At 34.2% G+C, this 20,590-nt stretch overlaps 1 protein-coding gene across 1 annotated transcript; it reads right to left on the bottom strand.

Annotated features, from left to right (window-relative positions):
- Window positions 1–13,930: 13,930 nt before the first annotated feature.
- Window positions 13,931–14,915, bottom strand: LOC139868185 (replication protein A 70 kDa DNA-binding subunit C-like). The gene is made up of 4 exons (XM_071856516.1): window positions 14,766–14,915; window positions 14,402–14,672; window positions 14,205–14,301; window positions 13,931–14,092 (listed from the first exon to the last, which is right to left on the bottom strand). The coding sequence occupies exons 1-4, from the start codon at window positions 14,913–14,915 to the stop codon at window positions 13,939–13,941; spliced, it is 672 nt and encodes a 223-aa protein (XP_071712617.1). The 3' UTR covers window positions 13,931–13,938.
- Window positions 14,916–20,590: the final 5,675 nt, after the last annotated feature.

The raw sequence follows: 20,590 nt of genomic DNA, 5'->3' as shown, positions 1-20,590 counted from the left end.
ATAACGACGGCTCGTATTAGGGGAACATCATATATCCCTAGAAACTTGGCAAAACGAACCAAAACTGAAGAAGAACAAACAAGCGAGTCGGAATAAGATAGCTGTATTCGTGTGGTGTAATATATGTAATATAGTGTGCTTATGCTTTATGATATATGTAAAAATTGCTTGTATTAATAAGTATTTTTTTTTATGAATCTAACTCTTGCCTATTTTACAGTATAAAAACACAAAATGGATAGACAACCCAATATTTTAAGAGACCTACCCGGAGACATGATTGATGAAATCTTGTCTAGAGTCGGTCAGAATTCCTCGGCACAACTATTTAAGGCGAGATCAGTTTGTAAGACATTCGAAGAACGTTCCAAGAATGCCTTGGTTTATAAAAGGCTTTCGTTCGGAAGATGGGGGATATCACATTGGGAAATCCATAAGTTACGATGTGTTTACTTTGACGCATATATTGCGGGGAACCCAAATGCTATTTTACGCAACGGGTTAAGAAATTATTTTGACTCAGTATATCCGAATATAGGACTTCGTGATTTAGAAAAAGCGGCTAACATGCAACATAAAGAAGCATGTTATGCTTACGGATTAGTAATGTTCGCTTCTCACCAAAGTGAGAACAAGAACATCGGGCTACAACTATTAAACAAAATGTTCCCACAAGTGACGGAGTCGGTAATTGGGGTATGAAATGAGGTTTTTAGATTGTTACGGGACTGTTGGACATTACGTAACCCTCGTCCCTTTGACGACGTTACAACACGCTGTCTTATCAACGGCCATAACGGTTATGTTCCACAAGACCAAGGATGGGAAGTAGTCCTAGTAAAACCAGAATGCATAACTTGTTTCTGGACGTATGAATTACGTGTCTTTATTGCCTTTGCTGAACGACTTGTGTACTAGCTAGAATTATCTTCACAACTATCTTGTATCAAAGTTATTGTGTGCTATATTTCATGCTTTATGTAAAATAAGCGGTATTGTAAGTTTGTAAAATATTGTATAAAAGTTTGAACGCGAAATATTATTACAATCAGTTTTTCATATAGAATTGTAGTAGTTGAATTGTATATTAGCTACTAAGTATGAACTTAACGGGTAGGTACTACCCGAATTTAAACTTATAAAACGCTAATATGAAGAAAAAGCTTTTATAAATGAGTTCATATTATGCTACGAAATACTATTAACTACTCTTAATATTATGTATGATTAACTTGTTCCATTTGACTATTTTGAAGGAAATGGCACCAACTACTCGACACACCGTGAATATGAATGAAGAGGAATTCCGTACTTTTCTAGCTTCAAACATAGCCGCAGTACAGGCTGCGCTACATACCAACAATAACCTTGGATCTGGCAGTACAGGAAATCGTGTAGGATGCACCTACAAAGAATTCACTGCCTGCAAACCTTTGGAATTTGATGGAACCGAAGGACCGATCGGATTGAAACGGTGGACCGAGAAGGTCGAATCGGTGTTTGCCATAAGTAAGTGTACTGAAGAGGACAAAGTGAAGTACACTACGCATACCTTCACAGGTTCTGCGTTAACATGGTGGAATACCTATCTAGAGCAAGTGGGACAAGACGATGCGTACGCACTACCGTGGTCAGCATTCAAGCACTTGATGAACGAGAAGTACCGTCCCAGAACCGAGGTCAATAAGCTCAAGACAGAACTTAGAGGGTTGCGAACCCAAGGATTTGATATTACCACGTACGAAAGACGATTCACAGAATTGTGCCTATTGTGTCCGGGAGCATTCGAAGATGAGGAAGAGAAGATCGACGCGTTTGTGAAAGGATTACCGGAAAGAATCCAAGAAGATATAAGTTCACACGAGCCCGCCTCCATACAACAAGCATGTAGAATGGCTCACAAACTAGTGAACCAGATTGAAGAAAGAATTAAAGAACAGACTGCTGAAGAGGCCAATGTGAAGCAAGTCAAAAGAAAGTGGGAGGAAAACGGTGATAAGAATCACCAATACAACAACAACAGCAATTACAACAATAATCGCAACAATTATCCCAACAATCGCAACATCAATCGTAACTACAACAAACGGCCCAACAACAACAACAACAACAACAGCAGCAACTACAAAAATCATCCCAACAACAATAATAACTGCAACAACAACAACAATCAGAAGCCGCTATGCCAAAGGTGTGAAAAGTATCACTCGGGGTTCTGCACCAAATTTTGCAACAAGTGTAAAAGAAATGGTCATAGCGCGGCAAAGTATGAGGTCTACGGACCAGGGGTTAATAGAACGAAAGGAATAAATGGTGTCGGAATGAGTAATGGCGGAGCAAGTAGTGTCGGAGCAAGTTATGCCAATGTAGTTTGTTATAAATGTGGAAAACCGGGCCACATTATTAGAAATTGCCCGAACCAGGAGAACACGAATGGACAAGGCCGCGGAAGAGTTTTCAATATTAATGCGGCAGAGGCACAGGAAGACCCGGAGCTTGTTACGGGTACGTTTCTTATTGACAATAAATATGCTTACGTTTTATTTGATTCGGGTGCGGATAGAAGCTATATGAGTAGAGATTTTTGTGCTAAATTAAGTTGTCCATTGACGCCTTTGGATAGTAAATTTTTACTCGAATTAACAAATGGTAAATTAATTTCAGCAGATAATATATGTCGGAATCGAGAAATTAAACTAGTTAGCGAAACATTTAAGATTGATTTAATACCAGTAGAGTTAGGGAGTTTTGATGTGATAATCGGTATGGACTGGTTGAAAGAAGTGAAAGCAGAGATCGTTTGTTAAAAAAATGCAATTCGCATTATACGAGAAAAAGGAAAACCCTTAATGGTGTACGGAGAAAAGGGCAACACGAAGCTACATCTTATTAGTAATTTGAAGGCACAAAAACTAATAAGAAAAGGTTGCTATGCTGTTCTAGCACAAGTCGAGAAAGTACAAACTGAAGAAAAGAGCATCAATGATGTTTCCGTCGCAAAAGAATTTCCCGATGTATTTCCGAAAGAATTACCGGGATTACCCCCACATCGATCCGTTGAATTTCAAATAGATCTTGTACCAGGAGCTGTACCAATAGCTCGTGCTCCTTACAGACTCACACCCAGCGAGATGAAAGAACTGCAAAGCAAATTACAAGAACTTTTAGAGCGTGGTTTCATTCGACCAAGCACATCACCGTGGGGAGCTCCTGTTTTGTTTGTCAAGAAGAAAGATGGTACATTCAGGTTGTGTATCGACTACCGAGAGTTGAACAAACTTACCATCAAGAACCGCTACCCACTACCGAGAATCGACGACTTATTTGATCAACTACAAGGCTCGTCTGTTTATTCAAAGATTGACTTACGTTCCGGGTATCATCAAATGCGGGTGAAAGAAGATGATATTCCAAAGACTGCTTTCAGAACACGTTACGGTCATTACGAGTTTATGGTCATGCTGTTTGGTTTAACTAATGCACCAGCTGTGTTCATGGACCTTATGAACCGAGTGTGTGGACCATACTTTGACAAGTTTGTCATTGTTTTCATTGATGACATACTTATTTACTCAAAGAATGACCAAGAACACGGTGAACATTTAAGAAAAGGTGCTAGAAGTATTGAGGAAAGAAAAATTGTACGCTAAGTTTTCAAAGTGTGCATTTTGGTTGGAAGAAGTTCAATTCCTCGGTCACATAGTGAACAAAGAAGGTATCCAGGTGGACCCGGCAAAGATCGAAACCGTTGAAAAGTGGGAAACCCCAAAAACTCCGAAACACATACGCCAGTTTTTAGGACTAGCTGGTTACTACAGAAGGTTCATCCAAGACTTTTCCAGAATAGCAAAACCCTTGACTGCATTAACGCATAAAGGGAAGAAATTTGAATGGAAGGATGAACAAGAGAAAGCGTTTCAGTTATTGAAGAAAAAGCTAACTACGGCACCTATATTGTCATTGCCTGAAGGGAATGATGATTTTGTGATTTATTGTGACGCATCAAAGCAAGGTCTCGGTTGTGTATTAATGCAACGAACGAAGGTGATTGCTTATGCGTCTAGACAATTGAAGATTCACGAGCAAAATTATACGACGCATGATTTGGAATTAGGCGCGGTTGTTTTTGCATTAAAGACTTGGAGGCACTACTTATATGGGGTCAAAAGTATTATATATACCGACCACAAAAGTCTTCAGCACATATTTAATCAAAAACAACTGAATATGAGGCAGCGTAGGTGGATTGAATTGTTGAATGATTACGACTTTGAGATTCGTTACCACCCTGGGAAGGCAAATGTGGTAGCCGACGCCTTGAGCAGAAAGGACAGAGAACCCATTCGAGTAAAATCTATGAATATAATGATTCACAATAACCTTACTACTCAAATAAAGGAGGCGCAACAAGGAGTTTTAAAAGAGGGAAATTTAAAGGATGAAATACCCAAAGGATCGGAGAAGCATCTTAATATTCGGGAAGACGGAACCCGGTATAGGGCTGAAAGAATTTGGGTACCAAAATTTGGAGATATGAGAGAAATGGTACTTAGAGAAGCTCATAAAACCAGATACTCAATACATCCTGGAACGGGGAAGATGTACAAGGATCTCAAGAAACATTTTTGGTGGCCGGGTATGAAAGCCGATGTTGCTAAATACGTAGGAGAATGTTTGACGTGTTCTAAGGTCAAAGCTGAGCATCAGAAACCATCAGGTCTACTTCAACAACCCGAAATCCCGGAATGGAAATGGGAAAACATTACCATGGATTTCATCACTAAATTGCCAAGGACTGCAAGTGGTTTTGATACTATTTGGGTAATAGTTGATCGTCTCACCAAATCAGCACACTTCCTGCCAATAAGAGAAGATGACAAGATGGAGAAGTTAGCACGACTGTATTTGAAGGAAGTCGTCTCCAGACATGGAATACCAATCTCTATTATCTCTGATAGGGATGGCAGATTTATTTCAAGATTCTGGTAGACATTACAACAAGCATTAGGAACTCGTCTAGACATGAGTACTGCCTATCATCCACAAACTGATGGGCAGAGCGAAAGGACGATACAAACGCTTGAAGACATGCTACGAGCATGTGTTATTGATTTCGGAAACAGTTGGGATCGACATCTACCGTTAGCAGAATTTTCCAACAACAACAGCTACCATTCAAGCATTGAGATGGCGCCGTTTGAAGCACTTTATGGTAGAAAGTGCAGGTCTCCGATTTGTTGGAGTGAAGTGGGGGATAGACAGATTACGGGTCCGGAGATTATACAAGAAACTACCAAGAAGATCATCCAAATTCAACAACGGTTGAAAACCGCCCAAAGTCGACATAAGAGCTACGCTGACATTAAAAGAAAAGATATAGAATTTGAAATTGGAGAGATGGTCATGCTTAAAGTTGCACCTTGGAAAGGCGTTGTTCGATTTGGTAAACGAGGGAAATTAAATCTAAGGTATATTGGACCATTCAAGATTATTGATCGTGTCGGACCAGTAGCTTACCAACTTGAGTTACCTCAACAACTCGCGGCTGTACATAACACTTTCCACGTCTCGAATTTGAAGAAATGTTTTGCTAAAGAAGATCTCACTATTCCATTAGATGAAATCCAAATCAACGAAAAACTTCAATTCATCGAAGAACCCGTCGAAATAATGGATCGTGAGGTTAAAAGACTTAAGCAAAACAAGATACCAATTGTTAAGGTTCGATGGAATGCTCGTAGAGGACCCGAGTTCACCTGGAAGCGTGAAGATCAGATGAAGAAGAAATACCCGCATCTATTTCCAGAAGATTCGTCAACACCTTCAACAGCTTAAAATTTCGGGACGAAATTTATTTAACGGGTAGGTACTGTAGTGACCCGAAATTTTCCATGTTTATATATATTAATTGAGATTGATATTTATATGATTAAATGTTTCCAACATTTTAAGCAATCAAACTTGTTAAGACTTGATTAATTGAAATATGTTTCATATAGACAATTGACCACCCAAGTTGACCGGTGATTCACGAACGTTAAAACTTGTAAAAACTATATGATGATATATATATGGATATATATATAGTTAACATGATACTATGATAAGTAAACATGTCATTAAGTATATTAACAATGAACTACATATGTAAAAACAAGACTACTAACTTAATGATTTTTAAACGAGACATATATGTAACGATTATCGTTGTAAAGACATTTAATGTATATATATCATATTAAGAGATATTCATACATGATAATATCATGATAATATAATAATTTAAAATCTCATTTGATATTATAAACATTGGGTTAACAACATTTAACAAGATCGTTAACCTAAAGGTTTCAAAACAACACTTACATGTAACGACTAACGATGACTTAACGACCCAGTTAAAATGTATATACATGTAGTGTTTTAATATGTATTTATACACTTTTGAAAGACATCAATACACTTATCAAAATACTTCTACTTAACAAAAATGCTTATAATTACATCCTTGTTCAGTTTCATCAACAATTCTACTCGTATGCACCCGTATTCGTACTCGTACAATACACAGCTTTTAGATGTATGTACTATTGGTATATACACTCCAATGATCAGCTCTTAGCAGCCCATGTGAGTCACCTAACACATGTGGGAACCATCATTTGGCAACTAGCATGAAATATCTCATAAAATTACAAAAATATGAGTAATCATTCATGACTTATTTACATGAAAACAAAATTACATATCCTTTATATCTAATCCATACACCAACGACCAAAAACACCTACAAACAATTTCATTCTTCAATTTTCTTCATCTAATTGATCTCTCTCAAGTTCTATCTTCAAGTTCTAAGTGTTCTTCATATATTCTACAAGTTCTAGTTACATAAAATCAAGAATACTTTCAAGTTTGCTAGCTCACTTCCAATCTTGTAAGGTGATCATCCAACCTCAAGAAATCTTTGTTTCTTACAGTAGGTTATCATTCTAATACAAGGTAATAATCATATTCAAACTTTGGTTCAATTTCTATAACTATAACAATCTTATTTCAAGTGATGATCTTACTTGAACTTGTTTTCGTGTCATGATTCTGCTTCAAGAACTTCGAGCCATCCAAGGATCCGTTGAAGCTAGATCCATTTTTCTCTTTTCCAATAGGTTTATCCAAGGAACTTAAGGTAGTAATGATGTTCATAACATCATTCGATTCATACATATAAAGCTATCTTATTCGAAAGTTTAAACTTGTAATCACTAGAACATAGTTTAGTTAATTCTAAACTTGTTCGCAAACAAAAGTTAATCCTTCTAACTTGACTTTTAAAATCAACTAAACACATGTTCTATATCTATATGATATGCTAACTTAATGATTTAAAACCTAGAGACACGAAAAACACCGTAAAACCGGATTTACGCCGTCGTAGTAACACCGCGGGCTGTTTTGGGTTAGTTAATTAAAAACTATGATAAACTTTGATTTAAAATTTGTTATTCTGAGAAAATGATTTTTATTATGAACATGAAACTATATCCAAAAATTATGGTTAAACTCAAAGTGGAAGTATGTTTTCTAAAATGGTCATCTAGACGTCGTTCTTTCGACTGAAATGACTACCTTTACAAAAATGACTTGTAACTTATTTTTCCGACTATAAACCTATACTTTTTCTGTTTAGATTCATAAAATAGAGTTCAATATGAAACCATAGCAATTTGATTCACTCAAAACGGATTTAAAATGAAGAAGTTATGGGTAAAACAAGATTGGATAATTTTTCTCATTTTAGCTACATGAAAATTTGTAACAAATCTATTCCAACCATAACTTAATCAACTTGTATTGTATATTATGTAATCTTGAGATACCATAGACACGTATACAATGTTTCGACCTATCATGTCGACACATCTATATATATTTCGGGACAACCATAGACACTCTATATGTGAATGTTGGAGTTAGCTATACAGGGTTGAGGTTGATTCCAAAATATATATAGTTTGAGTTGTGATCAATACTGAGATACGTATACACTGGGTCGTAGATTGATTCAAGATAATATTTATCGATTTATTTCTGTACATCTAACTGTGGACAACTAGTTGTAGGTTACTAACGAGGACAGCTGACTTAATAAACTTAAAACATCAAAATATATTAAAAGTGTTGTAAATATATTTTAAACATGCTTTGATATATATGTATATATTGTTATAGGTTCGTGAATCAACCAGTGGCCAAGCCTTACTTCCCGACGAAGTAAAAATCTGTGAAAGTGAGTTATAGTCCCACTTTTAAAATCTAATATTTTTGGGATGAGAATACATGCAGGTTTTATAAATGATTTACAAAATAGACACAAGTACGTGAAACTACATTCTATGGTTGAATTATCGAAATCGAATATGCCCCTTTTTATTAAGTCTGGTAATCTAAGAATTAGGGAACAGACACCCTAATTGACGCGAATCCTAAAGATAGATCTATTGGGCCTAACAAACCCCATCCAAAGTATCGGATGCTTTAGTACTTCAAAATTTATATCATATCCGAAGGGAGTCCCGGAATGATGGGGATATTCTTATATATGCATCTTGTTAATGTCGGTTACCAGGTGTTCACCATATGAATGATTTTTATCTCTATGTATGGGATGTGTATTGAAATATGAAATCTTGTGGTCTATTATTATGATTTGATATATATAGGTTAAACCTATAACTCACCAACATTTTTGTTGACGTTTTAAGCATGTTTATTCTCAGGTGATTATTAAGAGCTTTCGCTGTCGCATACTTAAATAAGGACGAGATTTGGAGTCCATGCTTGTATGATATTGTGTAAAAAATGCATTCAAGAAACTTATTTTGTTGTAACATATTTGTATTGTAAACCATTATGTAATGGTCGTGTGTAAACAGGATATTTTAGATTATCATTATTTGATAATCTACGTAAAGCTTTTTAAACCTTTATTGATGAAATAAAGGTTATGGTTTGCTTTAAAATGAATGCAGTCTTTGAAAAACGTCTCATATAGAGGTCAAAACCTCGTAACGAAATCAATTAATATGGAACGTTTTTAATCAATAAGAACGGGACATTTCATGAGCCATCCACTGGGACCAAACCACCATATCTATGACAATTCTGACCACGAATGCGAAAAGTGTATGGACCTTTACCCTTGTTTATGGTGTTGTCAATCTTTCCACCCATGGATGTAAATGAGAAAACCATGTTGTATTGTCTGATGTTATCTATAAAATGTTTGCTCAAAGGGTGATTATAGGTGTATAGATCAAGTAGTAGCTTTGGTGGTGGTTTACTAAATACGGGCAGAACAATCTTGCCCTTTAGACAACATAGCGAGAAAGATCCTGCAATGCCTTTAGTCGACATTCCACGTAGTGTTTCTCGATACCACAACATTGCACCACAAGCAGCACACTTGTAAGTTGGATCCCCTTCATCACAATACTCTGTAAAATTGAAATCATATTAATATTGATCATATAATGAAAATTAACACTGGAAGGAATATCGTTAAACGACATAGTTTTGACACCTGCGGTAGTATTGAGGTCACCTGTTGAAATACCCCTGGTCTCATCAAGCACGAGTTGGGTGGGCGTAGTTACATCGATGTTAAATGGGATAGGTTGGATAGAAGAGTTTACATAACGACACTGTTTACCGCGTTTGTTATTCAAAATTATTGATCTACGCTTTCTTGATTCTGCACAAACATTGTTGAAAATTAGTAGGAAATATCCATAAATAAAAAAGATTAGGTAACAATAAATTTCAAAATGATAAACTTCATGTATTTACCTTTAGATGCAAGTGTTGTTGGAGTGTCTGATTGTACATTTGAATCAAGTATTATATTACTTGTTGACCCCGATGACTGGAAATCTGGAAAGGAAGGAGGTGTACACGGCATAGGGTTTATGCTACCATTTTTTTTTATCATTAATGTTAGCTCTTGGAATTTTGCTAACTTTTCTTGATAAAACCGACTTGCTAGTCCCAGTTGTTTCGATATTAGTCAGATAGAAAGCTGATATGAATAGTTGAAATCACATGAGAATTCAAATGATTATAAAGATAAGCATTGACTACATACACAATTAATTAACCAAATAAGTAGTATATTACATATATTTAGTACCTACAGGAGATGAGGATCATTGGTTGACTAATAGTTCGTCAGTTTTGCTCGATATTTCGGTCATGTAAGGTTGGATATGTTCTGCAGGCATCTGCAGATTGCAATTTTCCTTACCACGATTACAACGTTTTTGTCGATTTGAACAACTACCATGAAGTATTAATGTTTGTCGACTTGAACCACTTTCAATGGGCTGCACATTATGTTGTTGTCTGGATTTAACCGCATGGGTCACTTCGGATGTGGTTCCTTGTATTTATGTGGGTCAAGTTAGCTAAGTGACAACTGATATTTATATCTCAAAAGGTGACATTTTACATTTCACAAACCTTGAATGATACGGTTGTTGATAGTCGGATCAACATCCAAAGTGGCTGTTGAGTTGTTCCTTTTTCTGAGAAGGATGTCCTTTCTAATCCTTCTTGAAATGATGGGATCATGGATTGGAGTATCTTTTGGTTTACCTCGCAAACAAACATTCAGTGCATATAAGATTAAAGGACACAAATTAAAGTGTTTTCCTTTCATGCTGTTATTTACTTAGTGCAACTCTGAGTTGACAATCAAAGGACAATAGATAAACATTGTATATATAGATTTAGTCGTACCTAAAGAGTTATTCGCAAAGTTATGAGTAGATGTAATCGAATTTAGCTCCCTTAGTGGACCTGTGTGTGGCTGTTTGGTGGTGCGTGCTTCTGATATGCGGTTGTGGATGTCCTTAACCATATACTGTCCATGCTTAATTTGTTTTTTGTTGTTGGTAGAGCAATGTTTCTTTATCATATTTTCCATTTCAAGTACCTGTAATTGATATGAACGTTCATATCATAATGCATCGACTATATATGCACTATCAAACACAATAAAGTTAAAGCAACGTCTTGTAGTGTTTAAAATACTTATGAGGGTGGTTTCTTTTGTTTATTTGTTGTTGTCTATGTTCAATCAAAAACAATCAGGGTTATGAAGTTATTGAGAAAACTAATAATAAAACAAAAACACTTTACCGATTGAACTTCACATTAGTAAACAGAATAACTTACCTTCCAATTGCACTGATGGTGTTTTTATCCCTTTCTTACAAATCGTGTAGCTTCCTGGATCTGGATTTGGATCGGCTGTACTCCTTAAGATGGTTTGTTTCATTTCCAGAAGGTCATGTATTTATATTCTTTGTTACATATGCTAAATGTAATTGTATTTAAAGTAAATTGCCTATACTTATTACTTTCTAAATTAAGTGCAATATTGAGGTCCTAAATTTATGCGTATTATATATTCTTAAGTGTGGGAAGTTGACCGAATATTTAAAAACCTCGATAAATAAGCAAGTTTAAAATAAAAAGGTGAACATGATTTGGTACAATGATATTTGTTTTTATCGAGTAATAAATTTGTAGTTATTGAGTAAAGACCAAGTTAGTTGTAGTTTACATATTGTCTTTGAAACTGTTTCATTTTCAGCCCTCTTATATTTATTTGGGTATGGAAATCTTGTCAAGAGTTTCTCCAACAATGGATGAATAAAATTAGAATTTATAGAGTCGGGATACAAAATATCACACTTTGACCCTAAATATTTGTCGGAGTTGGTAAGCCGTGTCATTTGGAGGTAACATGATAGTTGGATGAATTAACAAAGAATTTATAGAGTCGGGATACAAAAATTTCACATTTTGTCCCCTAAATATTTCTTGGACTTGGTAAGCCGTGTCATTTGGAAGTAACAAAAGGTAATCTATTTCATGTCACTTTCAATCTCCGATTCTCCATGTTAAATATGTTTGATTTTTTTGTAATATGAAAATGAAAGCAAATGAAACCCAAATTGGTCTGTTTCATGTTTATTTTAGAAATGACCATCTATTTGTGTGCTATTATAAAAACCATACATATTATCAAACATCATACGCATAACTATTATCCAATATTACAATTTTGCATCACCATAAAATATTATTCAACAGAATAAACATAAAAACCATCAATACTGAATAGTTTGCATAAACATAAATATTATCCCACAATAAAACCAACAGATGCAATAATCAAAAACCAATGTCAACAACGGATTCCCAATAATGTAGAAAACCGTACTTATTCAAAAAAATAAATAGTAGTATGGTGATCATGAAATATCAAGGATGCTCCAAGTCACCCTAATCATCAGATGACACACCATCAAACAGTGCCTTCTTCAACTTCGAGCTAGAAGAACCAACGGATTTGGGGGTATCTTGATTGGGTACTTTGGAACGCTTCTTCGCCGGACTATCACCAGAAACACCATTCAACAGATCATTTGCGCTATTGTCTCTAACAGAATCCCCGATCTGTTATACACGATAATGACTGTTAAATAGTAACCTCTTTTCATAGTTAAAGAAAGCATAAATTTGTACTATTGAGTTTTGTTATATCATAAGTATGAATTACCGAATTAGAGCAGTTGTCATTATCAGCAATCACATGTTCAACATCAACAACTTCTAGTTCGGGCATTTGAGGATCATTATCGGTAATATCTTCTAATTCAGGCGTTTGAGGGTCATCATCCTTAACATCATAAAAAATATATTGTACGAAATATAATAAGTTAAATTTTAAGTTTACTAATAAGTAGATTTAAAGTCTATGTTATGTACCTCATCATGACCAACCTCATCCATATATTCAGCCAAGTGTTTTTCATCATCGGAAGTTTCCTTGATTGTATAGACTTCATAACGCTTTTGCTTATTGTAATCACCGATCTCGATCTTGAACAACATTTTCTTCCCAACCAAAAGATCAAGGTCTGCAAGGTAGTCCTGTTCAGCAGTCATTGACTTCTTTAGCTCATAAGCGGATGGTTTGATGAACTTTTGCACTTCACGATCAAACATCCATAAAGATGCCGATCCACCATCGTCATTGACATTAATCTGAACCTTGAACCTAATGAATAGGTTTTGTAATATGGTACAGTTTATTAAATTTTAGGTAAAAAAATGTCATAATTAATGTACGGTATTTTTAAAATGAAGCACTCTATTATATTACCTGAAGTAAACCGGACATTTAGGGCCACATTTTTGACACTTATATTCACGTGCCAAAATGCCATCAGCATCAAGGGTTAGCTCATCAACATCATCGATAGCAGCCACTTTGCATAAGCACTTTTTACATGCTACGTAACACCAGCCTTCGTCAGGAATGATTCCATCATGGTAGCATAAGAAACATATTGACCAACCTTTTTAAATGTAAACAACATCGATTGCTTGTTAGTAAAAAACATTAATGATATTACAAAACTATTGAATTAGTTTATATTCACAAGCCATACATTGGAAGGATTCAACTGATCTAGACCAATTGGAATTGAAGCAGCTATCCAAGAATTTTCTGTCTTACTGGACACAGTTGGTGTTGGCGCAACTGTAACCAACACATCATCGTCGCCATGTGCTTCAATATACCTTGTATATGTATATGTCATCAGTTACTAATGTTGTTGTTTCTTTTAATTAGTTTGGTAGGCATTTGATATATCATTACAATTGTCAAAATAATTAGTTAGTAACAATATTCAATGAATTCAAAGGATACATTGAGTGTGCATACCTGGTCCTAAATTCATTAGTAACAGGGTCATCTGAGTTCAGGTAAACTTCTGTGTATTTCCAGTCGGTGTTGACTGTGTTTTCACTTGAAAGGATAGGTGTATATAAGTGTATGAATTTAGGAAGTATCATGTACGTACATTAGATGTAATGAGCAAATAAAATACATAGTCTCTCCTTGGTCTTTCCGAATTGTATGATCAATATAACGCCAACCCCCGACTGTTTTACGTCCATGTAATCATTCAGCTTGTCAGCAAAATCACCCCAAAGGGTGCAATACAGTACGTCCCCACTGACAACAATCAATTTATTTAAGTTAAATTATATGCTACTAATACAATCAGACATACAGTAAATGTAACATCATACAGTTTACACTTGTGTATTTGTATGCATCTTCATACCTTATGTCTTTTATAGTAGCACTGATATACTTTGTATCAAGACCATCCCTCACATATGGAGTCAGGTTACCAATCCCAACCATCCTGCCAATCACATCTGGAAAAAAAGTAACAAATGTGTATAAAAATTATGATTATGTAAATTTTAGATATATACTCTTGAATGGCATAGATGATTAAGAGCATAAGATACTTACCAACTGACACATCGTAACCAATCTCTAAATTCAAAATATCAGAGAATTGTCTAAAGTTAAAGCGAGTTGGTTGTCCATTCCATTCGCTTGTTTTGGTAACAAATGTTTTGAATACGCATGAAAGTTTATATTCATGATCGCAATGAATTGTCTTCCACAATTTATTGTCAGCGACAGATACATTTCTTATGATATAAGTACCATCTTCAAAAAACTGTCTTACAAACTTAGCCCTTAGCTGGCTTCTAATTAACAAACCTATTTTATCACCCTGAAATCAACAAAACCATGCATAAGACAGCATCAGATCTACAAATGTGACACAAAATATGCATTACAATTATAATTGAGAATAAAAAATCACCTGCTCATCCACAAGAATGAGTTCATTGATGAAGTTGTTTTTGTCATATCCATACCCCTTTTGCACCCACATCCTAACCACTTTGACTCGGAGAGCAAAATTCTTGCTGACAGCGGTAATATCTCGCACGTTAATGAATGCAGGTTCCATTTTTTTTGCTGTAAATACATATTCAAATGTTTAGCAAAGAACATAACTAAAATAATTAATAACTTGCTAGAATAGAAGTTTAGTAAACAAAATATGAACAAAGAATGTACAAACTTGAAGTGTATTGTAAATGGTTTTCCTTATTTTCAAATATTACATACTACCTCTTTAAATACAAGAGAAATATTAAATACATAATAAATGCAAACCAACTATACCTAAAAAAACATTAAATTAAATGCTAGATATAAAAGAGATATCCTATAATCTCTATATTAAATGCAAGATATCTTAGAGATATGCAAAATCTCTATATTAAATGCAAGATATCTTAGAGATATGCAAAATCAAGGAATACATAGTGATAGGAATAAACACCGATTACAATCAAATACCCAAATTTTCGTTTCATTCTGTTTTACAATCCCTTCAATTACGGGATGAAATTTTTAGTCAGCGTTATAAGATTAAAACCGATATTACAAAAAAGGAAAAATTTAATCTTTTTGTATGAATTAATCGTTGACTCAATATGATTTTACCAAAACAAATATTTGCAATCTTTATGTATTTAGGTATTCTAAATTGAAAATCATTAACAAATTGCATTAGGATTCAACAGCTTACTTATTAATCATTTGTTATAATCATATCTTTTATCTTATTTATTTGTCATTGATCAGAACAACTAACAACTTACAAAAGACATGGTTGCATCAGTATTTAATTTTTTTAATCCGTGAAAAAATCGAAATCAACGATAATCTATATATAAATGATAACAACGATAATAATCGACTAATCCGCAAAACAAACAACTACGCAATCGACATTATTTAACCTAGAAAATGCAAATTTTAGTACCTTTTTTTGAATAAATCAAATCGAAGACGAGCAATTTGAGTTATCATTGTTGTTAACCATTGGAGTGTTTCTCGATCGAAGTTGCACTCGATGGACGATTTTTTTTGACTTTGAAGATGAATCTTGTATATGAATTGAGGTGAAAAAAAATTATGAGAGAGAAATCTGATTTGTAAATGATGATGGTCATATGCTAATCCTATGCTAATCTACCTATTTACGGAAATTTAATTTTTTAGAAATAACTAAAAATAAAAATTACAGTAATATGTAAATTATTTTTTTTATTAATTCATTATTGTTAGATTAATATAAAATTAATTATTAAAGTTCTCAAATGCGAACACGTGTCCTGAAATTTAAGATATTGGGCTGAATCAATCTTGTGATGACACGTGTTGAGTTCAGCACTTTCTTTCATATGAATATATAGATAGTTTCGAGCTTGCGTTTACATTACAAACTGTCCCTCAACTTCGGTTATATTTACACAATGACCTCTTAAGTTTACACTTTCCCATGGGTTAAAAGTGTAAATATATATAATTTTATTAAAATAAAAGAAACTAATTTCACCCGAATTTATAACGGGCTCTATCTTCTCGCTCGGTGCGAGTTAAATTTTTTCGAGACAACCGTTCAATTACAAAAAATCTTACGAACCCAGCGGGACTAACTATACGCGAAACGGACAATTTAAAAAAAAAACACTAAACACAACGACAACCCGTATCTTCCCACTCGCCACGAGTTAAATTTTTTCGACGGACAGCGTCAGACTCGAAATAATTTTGTGAACAAACGAAACTAACCACGTTCGAAACGGACACTTTTTAAAAAACATTTAACACAACGACAACTCGTATCTTTCTGCTCGCCGCGAGTTAAATTTTTCCGACAGCACTGTTACACACGAAAAAATTTATTGAACAAAACAAAACTAACTACGTTTGAAACGGATACTTTTTAAAAACTCTTAACATAACGACATCTAAAACGGCGCTTAACACATGGGTCATGTTCCCCTCTTTAAATAGACAACGCGACGTTAAATATGAATACGCAGCCCGAAAGCCCCCGTCGCAACGCACTGGCCGGTCCGGACTAGTTATATCTATCAATCAATCAATAAACAGAACGATCTGAATATTAATGCTCGCAATTAATCAACTGATTAATTGATCGAGCAAGTGGCGGGTCTGTTTGGGGATGTGTTATTTGTTGCTAACTTGTCCAAACTTGCTGAAAATATCGGTTTACTTTTTAAGTTCGTTAGATCAAAAAACGTAAAACATGTTAGGATTTATGACCTAAACAAGAACATGTGACTGTGGTATCGTCAATCACAAACATTCCACGAACGACAAACGAATAATCTAAAAGCATAAATGATAAATATAATGAAAGGACCCGTCCTAATCCACCTGGACGAAGTCATCAACATTTGGTCCCATTGCGATGATCGGCTCCAAGTAATGTCCTTATATTGAGCAAATGCACAGCGGAAGACTTAATTCGTACTTGAGAATAAACATGCTTTAAAGTGTCAACCAAAAGGTTGGTGAGTTCATAGGTTTATCATAACAATCATTTCAATATGTTAATAGACCACAAGATTTCATAATCATAAACATAATACACTCGCAAGTGTATGTAAAGCATTCTAAGTGGTTGAGCACTTGGTAACCATACTTAACATTTAATCAACATCGCATATTCCCTTTATTATGAAATCTCACTACACCGTACCAAGTGTAGTCACCAAAACGAAGTACTGTGCAACCGTTGAATACTGGTCGTCCAGTCCGGTTGGGGTTGTCAGGCCCGATAGATCTATCAACAGGATTCGCGTTTACAATACCCATGTAAATAGTAGTTACCAAGCTACAGGGAAATATGCCAGTGGTACAACTCAACGTAGAATATATTTTTAAGTACTTGTGTCTATTTTGTAAACATTTATAAAAGCAGCGCATGTATTCTCCGCCCAAAAATATATATTGCAAAAGCAATTAAAAATGGAGCAAATGAAACTCACTTTTGCCTTGAAGGTATTTAATTCGACTTGGTCTCCGATAGATATCACAAACCTAACCATATATATAATATATCAACATATTTTCTTTTTAAGTAATCGTTACATATATATATATATATACTTTTAATACTTTTAATATTTTCTTAGTCCGTAGTTAGCAGTCCACAATTAGTTGCTTAAATAAAATAAATAAAGACCCCATCGTATTCGTATTGATCAGAATTAATCTCAACCCATGGTACCATGTTGTCAAATGACGTGTTGCGTACATAAAGTACCGTGTTGTCAAATGACGTGTTGCGTACAATCATGAGATCTTATGACTAATCTTCTCGTGTTGTTTACGGGTGGTCCTGAAATATATAAAATCAAATCATAAGTAATTATATATAAAATATCATATTAATTAGAAAAGATATGATTAATTTACTTTTTCTCCAAATATTTTCGTAGCTAAACTAGCTTCGGATACCCAATCTTGTTTTAGTCGTAGTTTCTTCATTACAACTCCGTTTTTGTTGGTTCAACTTGCCACTTCCTTGGATCGAGTCAAATTTTAAGAATATGAACTGAAAATACCTTAGTTTGGATTCAAAATCATAGGTTATAGGTCAAACTTTGGTAAAACTTATGAAAGTGATCATTTTCCATCATAAAAACAACATTTAATGATCATTTTTCTAAAAATACTTACACTTTGAGTTAAATCATGAAATTTTTATGTGTTAACATATTCATAAGAAATATCATTTTTCCAGAACATGAACTTCCAATTCAAATTTCAAGATGGTTTTTAATTATCCAACCCAAAACAGCCCCCGGTTGCACTCTGACGACGTAGATTCAGTTTTTAAGATGTTCTTTGTAAAACCAAGTTATATTTTGTTAGGTTAGCATATCATTATGATATATTACAGGTTTTGAAGTGTTTTAAAAGTCAAGTTAGAAGGATCTATTTAGTTTGCGAACAAGTTTGAAATCATTCAAACCATGTTCTTGTTGTTAAAATTTTATACCACAAAATAAGATAGCTATATGAATATGAATCGAATAAGATTATGAACAAGGTTACTACCTCAAGTTACTTGGACAAAGTTACTGCAAAAGATAAGAAATAATCTTGGAATCAAAGAGTGGTGGAGTTAGATCAAAAGGTTGGAAGTAAACTTCTTCAAATGGGTGGTTATTTTGATATGTTCTTGAAAGAGTTTTCTTTGGTGTTTAAGGCTTATAATTGAAGCTAAATGATGGGGAAAATGCTTGGAGATGATCAAGTATGAAGTTAGGAGTATTTTGAGAGAGAAATGAGGGTGTAGGTATGAGAAAATGGAGTGAAGAAATGGTGTTCATTTATAAAAATATTTTTAGTTTATAAAGAAAGAAAAGGATTCCTAATTTTGTTTTCTTACTAATAATTCATACTACTTGACAAATCCTAGTTACCTCATATCTAGGGTAGTAATAATGTTGATTAGGATGTTGATTTGATGTGTATATACCAATAGTAAATACGTATAGAAGCTGGGTATGATACGGGTACATATACCCTAGATATACGTATAGAAATCTTGAGGAAACGGAACGAGAATTCAAATATAGCTATCTTTTGTGAATATACTTATATTGTTTTATGTATTTAAGTCCTTAAAAAGTGATTAAATACATTATATATACGATACATGTATAAGCATTATAGATTATAAGTATATATATCAAAGAATGTTACGTAAAGTTATCGTTTTGAAAACTTAAGTTAGTAATTTCAAAATATACTTATAACTCATTGTCATTAGTACACAATGAGATGTTAAACCATCCTTAGATCATGTTAAATATATATAAATACATATATATACACAAACATATAATTATCGTATGTTATATAGTTCGTGATATCATCGGTCATATTGGACGGTCAAACGTTGTGTAAAATTCTTTTCAAAAACACAAGCCTCAACAATTTGGATTGCTTATCATGTTGGTATGGTTTAATTTATGTAAATATTAATCTCATAAGTATAATTTGGTCAGAAAATTCCGGGTCATTACAGTACCTACCCGTTAAAGAAATTTCGTCCCCGAAATTTGATAGAGGTTGTTATGGATAACAATAAGAAGGTTTTCATGACAAATATAAGGTGATAATGGAGTTTTATCATCATTGAGTAATGTAGATAAAACGATTCGATTATGCGAAGAATATAAATGAGACTATCGTAAAAGAGTGAGATGAGTAAAATATATTCGTCTTAACCGATGACATAGTTATGATTGATTTCCGGGATTTAAGGGATTTAAAGAGAATCTTACGTAATAAGATTTGGTTCTTTGGTGATTAAGAAAATCAGGATCTTCTTTGATTATATGCAATAATCTGTTTCGATTGCTCTGTCGGATATTTCACTATAAATTCACCCCTTCGTTTCCTTATTTTCCACGACTCACACCTTCTATTCTTTCTCCCTTGATTCTTACTTTAAAGCATTCATCAATATGCTCCATCCAGTCCTTATTCTTGATATACTCCTAACTTTTATATCTGTCATTCTTCTTTTTCATCTACCACCAGAAGAATCTATTTACTTCTACTATACTCTTGTGTTTATAGTGTTTCTAATTCTCCCGTGTCTCTATATTGCAATCTGCATCGATATACACGGTTTGTAATTTCGGAGTTATTATCGGAGTTTATATTATTCATTATTTTTCGGAGCTTCATGCTTTCATTTTCTCTTCCCGACTTCGAGTCAAGCGAGTAATGGTCCGGAATTCG

This window comes from Rutidosis leptorrhynchoides, chromosome 9 (genome assembly GCF_046630445.1).
Source record: "Rutidosis leptorrhynchoides isolate AG116_Rl617_1_P2 chromosome 9, CSIRO_AGI_Rlap_v1, whole genome shotgun sequence".
Lineage (NCBI taxonomy): Eukaryota > Viridiplantae > Streptophyta > Magnoliopsida > Asterales > Asteraceae > Rutidosis > Rutidosis leptorrhynchoides.
This window is presented reverse-complemented; position numbering and strand designations above follow the sequence as displayed.